At 36.3% G+C, this 10,540-nt stretch overlaps 1 protein-coding gene across 1 annotated transcript; it reads left to right on the top strand.

Moving 5' to 3' along the window:
• The first annotated feature begins 4,380 nt into the window (after positions 1–4,380).
• LOC121967229 (abscisic acid 8'-hydroxylase 1-like) lies at positions 4,381–6,852 on the top strand. The gene is made up of 6 exons (XM_042517325.1): positions 4,381–5,126; positions 5,204–5,596; positions 5,687–5,852; positions 5,946–6,052; positions 6,157–6,275; positions 6,404–6,852. The coding sequence occupies exons 1-6, from the start codon at positions 4,542–4,544 to the stop codon at positions 6,504–6,506; spliced, it is 1,473 nt and encodes a 490-aa protein (XP_042373259.1). The 5' UTR covers positions 4,381–4,541; the 3' UTR covers positions 6,507–6,852.
• Positions 6,853–10,540: the final 3,688 nt, after the last annotated feature.

Raw genomic sequence — 10,540 nt, 5'->3', positions numbered from 1 at the left:
GATGGACTTAGGTAAAATTTAGAATTAATGAATTTAATCTTAATTAATATATCTTTATAAATTTTAATTAATCTTAATTACAACTTCTAATTAATTTCAAAATCTTAATCTTAATTTCAAAATGTTAATTACCTTCAAATCATAATTAAATTCTAATTATTTTCAAATTTCAAAATGTTAATTACTTTCAAATCATAATCAAATTATAATTAATTTCAAAATCTAATTAATTTTTAAATTATAACTAATATGTAAGTTTATAATTTCAAACTTAATTAATTGTCAATATATTTTCAAAATCTTCACAATTTTAATTATTGTCAAATGTTTAAATCTAATTAAACTTATATTTTAAAATTTGAAATTTAAACTCATTGAAAATTCAAACTTATATTTTAAAATCTCAATTTCAATATTTTTAAAATATTGACAAACTTAACTCCGTCTCACACACACTCATAAGCTGAACATGCTTGATAACATAGAATGGGTGAGATAGAAATTCAGGAAGGTAAATAATAACTTTTATATTTTTTTATGCTTGGATTCTAGGACTCTAAAAATTTTTGGCATTAATTAAGGGAGAGTGCAAAGAAGTTTAAGACATTATTTTTTATTTTTTTAAAGATGTTATTTTTCAAAATTAAACTTTTCAAAAAAGGAAGTTCAATTTTTTTACTATTTCTGAAAAGAAAAATAAATTATTTTTGAAAAGACAAAAACTAAGTATTTGAAAAAATATATTTAAGTATTTTTTTAAAAAAAAATCATTTACATAGCTAAGTATTTTTAAATGAAATTATTTTTAAAAGTTAAGTGTTCAAGTAAAATTGTTTTTAAGCTAAGTACTTTGAACTAAGTCTTTTTTTCAAAAACTTTGTAAAACTAAGTGTTTAAGAAAAATTAATTTTTTAAGCAAAATTATTTTTAAAAGCTAAGTATTCAAGCAAAATTATTTTTAAACTGAGTACTTTAAACTAAGTCTTTTTCAAAATCTTTATAAAACTAAGTATTAAAGCTAAAGTTCTTATCAACTTCTTTTGAAAGCTAAGTATTTGACAAAATAATTATCTTCAAAGCTAAAAATTAGCTAAGTTTTTTTTAAAAAAAAGCTGAGTATTTTTAAAATATTTCTAAATTAGCTAAATGTGTTTCAAAGCACTTATTTTCAACAGCTAAGTTTTTTTCAAACACATAAAAATTAGCTAAGTTTTTAAGTGCTACCCTTAAGGGGGCGCTTAAAGTTAAATAGATTAAATATTTTTTGTCTATCTATACATGTATAACAACCTTCTCTCTATTTATTATTTTTTATTTATGTCAAAGGGGGAGAAAAAAGTCAAGTTAAGAAAAAATTAAGAAAGTTAAAAATTTAAACATAATTATTATGAAAGGGAGAGCATAAGGAAATTTGTTATTATTTTAGTTATGCTCATGCTTAAATACCTTAATTATCTTGTTATGTTTTACTTAACTTTGAATCGTGTTGTCATAATCAAAAAGGGAAAGATTGTTGATGCGGGAAGCATCCGACGATCGAACCTGTGTTTTGATTATGTAAAAGGGTCCAAAGTTAAGTTGCCTTGTTATCTAACAAGGTTTGTTGAGTTTGCAGAAAAGTTCTAAGTGTACTTAGGCAAAAGTCCTAACTGCGGTTAGGTAGGTGAAAAACCTTAGGGGGTGGTAACCCTAGGTGAGGAAAAGTTTTGGCTGAGGTTAGGCAAGTGGAAATCCCTAGGGGGTGGTAATCCTGAGTCCTAAGGGTGGTAACCCTAGGCAGAAAGTCTTGACGGGTCGAAGGCTTCGGGAAAAAACCCTAGAGTCGGGAACTTTAGGTTGAAATCCTGGTATCGCGAACCGGGTGGAAGACTGGACGGGTCATGGAGCGAACGCCCAACAGAAAGTCCTGGAAATTCTGACGATGAGCAAAAGTCCAGTTGATCTGGAGGATCAATTTGACAAACAAGTAAATTATCGTGAGTGGAGTAGGTGAGTACGCGTTTCCCGATGAGGGAACAGTAGGCGTTGGTTCGACTTAGGGTTTCCGGAGGTGAAATCCGAAGTCAGAACCAGACAGTCCGGAGACTGTCAAAATTACTTTTATTTGTCTTATTTTATTGTGCAAACTTTGTTTTGCAGGGTATACTTTGTTTGTAGACTAACATACTTTACAGGACGGAAATTGCACAAGAAAGCTTCGGATGAACAGTCCCGAGGCGCCCTCCATGGAACTTGGAGGCGCCTCGGGTGACTTGGTCAACAGTCCTGCAGCAAGGTGCGAGGCGCCCTCCATGGAGCTTGGAGGCGCCCTAGATGCTTGATGGAGGGTGCCCTCCATGGAGCTTGGAGACGCCCTCGGGCGGATAAGTAGCGAAGAAGCAGGAGCTTATCAACGCGGTGGATTCGGCGGGATTGGAGGCGCCCTCCATTAGGTTGGAGGCACCCTCAACAGGCTATATAAGCCTGATTCGACCAACAACAAATACAACACTCAAAATTGCGATTCTTCTTCCGTGTGTTATTCAAAGAACGATTCGATAAAGCTGTAACTCGATTCCAATAACTAAAAGTTTCAAGTTTACTGATTTTTGTTGTTGGTATAATTTTCTGTTATTACTTTAATCTTGTATTTCAAATTATAATTTTTCGAATTGATAGTGATTTCTCAAAGTAAATACTCAACGAGTGTGGACCTTGGAGTATGAGTCGTCACAGGCTCTGAACCAAGTAAAAATCCTTAGTATTTATGTTATCTACTTTTCCGCTGTGTGCTTTACTCTAATAAACGAATTAGCCACGAGCGCTATTCATCCCCCTCTAGCGCTGTCGATACTATAGTTTAGTTCCTAACTAGATCTTCACTGTGTAGCCCCACTAAGACTTCCACTACCAAACTTTACTCACAAGGTTTTTCTATTGTTTAACCTCCAGTTAGAACTTCCCAGACAAATATTCAATTTTCCTTTAACCTACTTAATTTCTCTCTCATATATTATCAAATATCAAAACTTAAATTTGAATCAACTTAAACTTAATTAAATTAATCAACTTTGATCAAAGAATGATTATACCAACAAAATTTAGATCCATTGGCACACTTGGATCGCTTGTGTTGATCGAACAACACAATCTGACAGTTTGGCTTGCCTAACCACTCAATCCAACCTGACAACACAACCACCATAACCCAGTTAGATTGCTCGACTTGTCTAATTAGACTAATTGATTTTTTGATATTGTATAATCTACTCAGTCTTTGGCGTGGTCCACTCAGCCCACCCAAGTCCACTAGGCTAACATAACTTGTTCAACGCGTTGATGTGACCAATAAAAAGAACTAGATCGTGTAGCTATCCGACTCAACTCGTCATTCTAAATCAATTGACCCAATTAGATAGATCAAATTGCCCTTTACTCGATGAATCAACAACCTAAATTGACCGTGCATATGCTAGATGTCCAGTGGATTAGAATGTAACGAATTTATTATAATAAAATAGAAATTAATTTTTAACGAATATATCTTGAGAAAAAAAATTCTTTCATTTCTGGATCATTTAACGATTTATTATAAGTGGATTAATTATTTTTAAAAAAATTTATCTCTTTTTCTATAATCTGAACATGGCAGTAATTATCTTTTATTACAATACTACAACAACCCAAACTAATCTCCATGAGTTGATACAGTTAATATCTATAGATATTTGCTCTAATAAGTAAGATCAATTCTTAGCCGATATAAAATAATTGATTAAACATCTTACCTTTTTTATACAAAGGATTATTGTACTAAAATAAAATATTTTTCATGATTTACCTATTATATTTTACTGTTGAGAACTGAGGATGCTAAGTTGTTTGGGATTAGAATAAGTGATATCAATTTTTTTTCTCGGACAACCTAAACCAATTTGTCTGTCGTCATCAGCCATGGTGTAGTAACGATGGTGTAGTAACGATGGTATAGTGATGGAGTATTCATGTAATTTTATAAATATTCTTTCTAATATAATGCACTGTAATATATTTTTCTCAGGAAGATGATAAATCTGAAAGGTTAGATGGGGATCAGATTAGTTATTTTTTTCGAATTAGTCGGTATATGCTAGCTATAAATTTTTCTTTTTAAAAAATGGCAATTTGACCTATTCACTTGTTCATTAATACCATCTATCAGACAACCTGTTTTTCTTTCCTAGAAATAGTTGTAGTGCCCCAAATTTTCCACTTAACGTTCCATTTAGTTCGCTGCCAAGTGTCCTCATGCTGTTGAATGAGGTGGAGGAGATTTCAGTGAATGCCTCAAACTTGTACTCCTTCCTTTCCCTTATAAATATCCTCATCCCGTTTGCTCCTCTGCCAACACATCCTAACAACGCCACCCGAACACGGAACCGGACCAGATCGAACCGAAACGAACCACGCCAACACAAAACCGCCTCTTCTGTCTCCTTCCTCCTCCCCTGCTCTGCCTCTGCCACACCACCCCCCATTCTCACCGTCATCCTCCCCCACGCCACCAGCTGTCTTCCACAATCATGAGTTCTTCCTCCATTACAAATACCGCTGTGGTGGCCACCACTCCTATGCTTCCACTCTTCTCCATGACGATCCTCCTCCTCCTCCTCCTCCTCCTCTGCCTCTTCGCCTTCTGCTGCTTCGTCTTCCGACTCTCCCTCGCCGGACGCTCCGGCTACCTCAAGCTTACCCTCCCTCCGGGCTCCATGGGCTGGCCCTACGTCGGCGAGACCTTCCAGCTCTACTCCAATGACCCCACCACCTTCTTCGCTCTCAAGCAGAAGCGTTACGGTCCCGTGTTTAAGACCCACATCCTCGGCTGCCCCTGCGTGATGGTGTCCAGCCCGGAGGCCGCCCGGTTCGTGCTCGTCACGCGGGCGCAGCTCTTCAAGCCCACCTACCCCGCCAGCAAGGAGCGCATGATCGGCCCCCAGGCCATCTTCTTCCAGCAGGGTGACTACCACGCCCACCTCCGCCGCCTCGTCCTCCGTGCCTTCCTCCCCGAAGCTATCCGCGGCTCCGTCGCCGGCATCGAGGCCGTCGCCCTCCGCGCCCTCCGCTCCTGGGACGGTCGCTTGGTCAACACCTTCCGAGAACTCAAGACGGTGAGCCCCAATCAAAATACTCTGATCCTCACCTTCTTCCATTTTGATTCAGTCTAACGTTTGAACGAACTGTTCAGTACGCGTTCAATGTGGCGATCCTGTCCATCTTCGGCAAGGATCTGGAGATCTCCTGTTTAGAGGATCTGCAGCAATGCTACTACACCCTCGAGAAAGGGTACAACTCGATGCCCGTCAACCTCCCCGGGACTCTGTTCTACAGGGCAATGAAGGCCCGGAAACAACTGGCGCAGATCGTCGCCAATATCGTCTGCTCCAGAAGGACGCAGAGGAACACCTCCCCGAACGGCCTGCTCGGTTCCTTCATGGACGCCAAAGAAGACCTCTCCGACGACCAGATCGCAGACAACGTCATCGGCGTCATCTTCGCCGCCCGCGACACCACCGCCAGCGTCCTCACCTGGATCATCAAGTACCTCGGCGATAACCCCAACATCCTACGAGCCGTCACCGTGAGTACTTTTTAAATCTCGCGCTCTCTCTCTCTATCTCTGGGACATGCTCGATCGATCACAATTAAAAAAGATGCTCACTCTCTGCAGGAAGAGCAAGAGCAGATCACGAAGAGCAAGCTGGGAAACGAGTCCCTGACCTGGCCCGACACCAAGAACATGCCACTCACCTCGAGGGTGATCCAAGAAACCATGAGAGTGGCCTCCATCTTATCTTTCACCTTCCGCGAAGCCGTGGAAGACGTGGAGTACGAAGGCAAGTAGTTCCTGCTCTTGACATTGCCATTCATTCTTTTCATTGAATTGGAGATCTCACGGACCCTGGGTGTCGTCGTCCGTCGCGCTGCAGGATATCTAATCCCCAAGGGATGGAAGGTGCTGCCGCTCTTCAGAAACATCCATCACAGCCCGGAAAACTTCTCTGACCCAGAAAAATTCGACCCCTCCAGGTTCGAGGTCAGCACTCTCCTTAATCCTTCCCATCGCGATCACGCCTAGCTCCACCCCTCCCCCCACGCAAACTCATCGATCAATCATATTCTCTCGATCTGTCACTGCAGGTGGCTCCAAAGCCTAACACCTTCATGCCGTTCGGAAACGGGACCCATTCCTGCCCTGGAAATGAGCTTGCAAAGCTGGAGATGCTGGTTCTTCTCCATCATCTCACCACTAAATACACGTAAATCTCTACCCCATCGAATCTTTCTCTGTAAGAGTACGTTGGCCTTTTCAGGTTGATGTACGTGGTAAAATAACACGATCGATCATGGATATATGCTCTTAATTATCTTTTTCTCTATCTTTCAGGTGGTCTACGGTGAGTTCCCCCAGGGGGATGCAGTTTGGTCCTTTCGTTCTTCCCACGAACGGCTTGCCTCTTAGATTCTCTCTCAAGTCAACGGCAGCTTGATTGCCTACGTACCGTACTACAACCCACTCCATACGGAAAAAGGAAGAGGTCATTCATTGCCAAAAGGCGATGCATGCCGAGGAACTTTATCGAACGCTATTGGAAGACTGCAATTAATTAGTCTTCTTTTAAGTATAATATATATACAGAAATGTTAATTGTTGAATAATAATAATAATAATAATAATAATAATAATAATAATAATAATAATAATGATGATGATGATGATGATGATGAGACGAAAAGCTCTTGTTGTTGTTGGGTGATAGTGGCGCAGGACTGTAGTTTGTCAGGTTTGGGTCTGCCATAACCCTTTCTTTCTTAATAAAGTTAATAATTCCATAGTCGAACGAGACAGCACAATTTGTTTTTTTAAAGGATTAAATTATTATTATTATTATTATTATTATTTTGATAATTCTAATTAAGAATTCAATTGAATAATTTGAAAATTAATTTGATTCCATAAAAATTTTTCAACGCTTTATTTTACGATAGAGTAAATTGAAAAGCTAGTAGAGGTTCATCCAAATGAAAATTCCTTAGATTTGTCGTTTCTTGGAAAATTTTACGATGCACTACTGTTGAAATTCAGATTTATCGTTTCTTGGAAAATTTTACGATGCACACTGTTGCAATTCAGATTTATCATTTCATTGGAAGAAAAATTTAAAATGCACTGTAATTAAAATTGCAATGACGTATTTACTGAGAATAATAATTCGAGGATGGTGTTTTTTATTTTAATTATTGTAAAAGGTTGATGGTAGGGCAAAAATTAAAAGAATATTTTTTTATTATTCTCATAGTGACCCATATTGAAACGAGATATCCAAAAGTATTCATCTTATTTTTTATTCCAAAAATATCTTTGCTTTAGTAGTCTATTCTCAAACTGTTATAACATGTAGTAGTGTAGATCAAAATTGTTAGAGCTAGCTTGTCACTTTGTTGAGGTTTGCTACAATCCATTACAGTCAATATCTAGTGGAGCACACTAATTGATGAGAAAAATATCACTTTCAATGCCATATTGGTTGCCAAATGCTATTGGGTGTCACATCTTTTAATTTTAATCGATAATTTATCAAAAGGTGCATATGGATTTTTGAATTTACCAAAAAAAACATATGTTAATTTGTTATTTATTAAAGGGCATATCTTTTTACATTGTTTTTTTCATTCTATCCTCCTAACAAATTTGACCTTTTTTTTTTTTTTTTTTGTCATTTCTCTCTCTCTTCTTTTTCCTCCTATGCATGCAACATCTATTCTCTCTCCTCTCCTCTCCTCTTTTGCACATCGATTCTTCTAAAAACATGCTAATACCCTCAAGAAGTCAAAATAAATAATGGATAACATATTTGAACTTCTTGCAATCCCAAAAACTCACAGGAATTGAAATAGGTGCAATCGGAGCTCTCTAGGTCTATTAGTAGATTTTGGTCAAAATCCACTAATGGACTTAGAGAGCTCCGATTGTACCCATTTCAGTTCCTGTGAATTTCTAGGGTTGCAAGGAGTTCAAATATGTATCTATTATTTATTTTGACTTCTCGAGAGTGTTAAAATATAATAAGAAAGAGTTGTCAAAATTCTTCACGTTCGGCTTGATATGGAATCAAATCAGGCCTAATGTAGGCATGATATTAGGTTCAACAATCGAAAAGTTAAAATAAACAATGGATAGCATATTTGAACTCCTTGTAACCCTAAAAAAATTCATAGGAATTGAAATTGATGTAATTGGAGCTCTCTATATCCATCAGTGACTTCTCGGAAGTTTTAAAATATTTTTAGATGAATCAGCTGCAAAAGAGAGGAAAGAAAAAAGAAAAGAGGAAAAAGAATAGATGTTGCTTGCATAAGAAGAAAGAGAAGAAAGAGAAAAAAAAGAGAAATGACAAAAAAATAAAAAAATAATTAAATTTATCAGAAAAATAAAATAGAAAGAGCATTGTAAAAAAAATATGTCCTTTGATAAATAACGAAATAACATATACTTTTTCATAAATTCAAAAATCTAAATACACTTTAAATTGCCGTCGTTTAATTGATTCAATGTTTTATATTCGTTGAAGCATGTCCCTTTGAGTGGCGTATATATAAAGCGTCACCCTTTTGGATTATCAACACATATTTCAAGTAAGTTTTCATGAAAATTTCTTTGTTCTTAATATAATATTGTTATAGTACTTATGATGTTTAATTATCTTTCAAGATACAATAATTTTTAACTTCACGAATATTCTAAATTTCAAATTATGGTAAACTTTCAGTGCTTTGTAATTCATCGAGGAGAAGAGAAAGGGAGAAAAAGTAATCATATTTTTATAGTACCAAAATACCTATCCTATTTTTATATTTATCAAAAATAAGTAGTCATTTTAAATTATTCTCCTATTTCGATTGATGATGCATCATTAGTCAAGTTCACCGGTCCGATTCTTAAATTTATGCTGGATTTGTGATCAACAATGTCATAACTCTAGTCTGTTAAAATTTTTATGCTCTTATTAAAGAGATTTGATACAACTATAATAACAATAATCAAGTTTCATCCTATAATTAAATGAGATTGGTTACATGAATATTTTTATGTCATTGAGCTCTATTTCTTATTATATTATTATATATACTTAAATAAATTTTATATTATTTTATTATTTGTAATCGAGTCTTTTTTTGATCTTACTTTTCCTCAATTGATATGTATATTTGTTATAGTTTCATATTATCTAACTGGAATATTTATTGGTCGTCTAAGTACATCCATATCATATTAAATGTGTCTCTCGAAATTTTTTCTCAATAAATACATGCACAATTTTGACTTTCTCTTTAATACTTTCATTTCTTTTTCTGTCCATTCTCGTATATTCACACATCTAACTTAGCATCTTCATTCAATTTCATATAACATAACAAGTTTAACTGTGATTTTATAGAATTTTCATTTTAGAAAAAAAAATCCTGCAAACCGTGACTGCAAAAAAAAAATTCCTGCACCGTGACTTGTAGTGATTGCCACTAGAAGCAACCCCGTGGCCACCATGAGTGACTCGCGATCACTGTGAGTAGCGGTCATACGCTCGCGACAACCTATCACAAGCTCGCTGTTGTGAGAAATTCGGTGATTCACCTGTGAGATAGGCCACCGGACTTAGATTGGAAGAGAAGAAAAGTGATTTTTGAGTAAATAAAAAAATAACAAAAAAAGTCCAAATTTGTAGGATGGGCAAACGATATGCCATTGCCCAGTCTCGTCACTGACAATTACTGATGTTATTTTCCTGTTGCTGTTGAACTCGAATATGTTTAGAATCTTCAACTGCCTATGGCACAACCCAACAATTTTGGTTCCATGACCTACATGGAGACAGATAACTGATCGACAAAAGCATTCAGATGTAGCTTTAAGTATCTTTCCCTCACAAAGACACTTGATTGAATCTTAACCAAACTTCTAAATCTTTATTCACCAAACAGACGATTGACATCCTGGAATCCCACTCGAAGTGGAAGCGAGAAGAAGGTTGAAAGAGTTGAGTTGAAATGGTTTCTAGAAGGGGTTGTTGAGTTTATACGCAAGGCTTAGCAATCCCAAATGATCTCCAATTTGATGGGAACTGGAATTGGAATCAATTTATTAATTCAAATTACCAGGCCCATTACCAGGTCCAATTACTAGGCCCATTAGAAGGTAAGGGATGGATTTGGGGTGTTATTTTTATAAATTTTAAAATTTATTAAAGGTAAAGGCGATATCGGTACGACTCAGTATCACTGGCTCCCGACTAAATATGGGTAGGTAAATTATGAGAGATATTTTACCCTAACATAGTATAATATATTGGACCGCACATTAGCAGTTTAATTAGCCAAACTATGAAGGCAAAACGTCACTAATACATGAAGAAGTTTTGTCGTCTTAGGTTAAAGTATGCAATTAGTGGTCTATGTCAAGGATGATAGTGGTGAAGTTTTGTTGTCTTAGGTTAAGGTATGCAATTAGTGGCCTAGTCGTATGTCA

This window comes from Zingiber officinale, chromosome 3B (assembly GCF_018446385.1).
Source record: "Zingiber officinale cultivar Zhangliang chromosome 3B, Zo_v1.1, whole genome shotgun sequence".
NCBI classification, from domain to species: domain Eukaryota; kingdom Viridiplantae; phylum Streptophyta; class Magnoliopsida; order Zingiberales; family Zingiberaceae; genus Zingiber; species Zingiber officinale.
Note: the sequence above shows the minus strand (reverse complement) of the source record. Positions and strands in the feature narration are given on the sequence as shown.

What these genes read in the sequence shown, in the direction of transcription:
- LOC121967229 (XM_042517325.1), top strand. Translation starts at nt 4,542, where the DNA reads ATGAGTTCTTCCTCCATTACAAATACCGCTGTGGTGGCCACCACTCCT. An exon ending in TCGACCCCTCCAGGTTCGAG is followed by an intron (nt 6,053 to 6,156) that starts GTCAGCACTCTC and finishes CTGTCACTGCAG; the next exon opens with GTGGCTCCAAAGCCTAACAC. An exon ending in CATCTCACCACTAAATACAC is followed by an intron (nt 6,276 to 6,403) that starts GTAAATCTCTAC and finishes TCTATCTTTCAG; the next exon opens with GTGGTCTACGGTGAGTTCCC.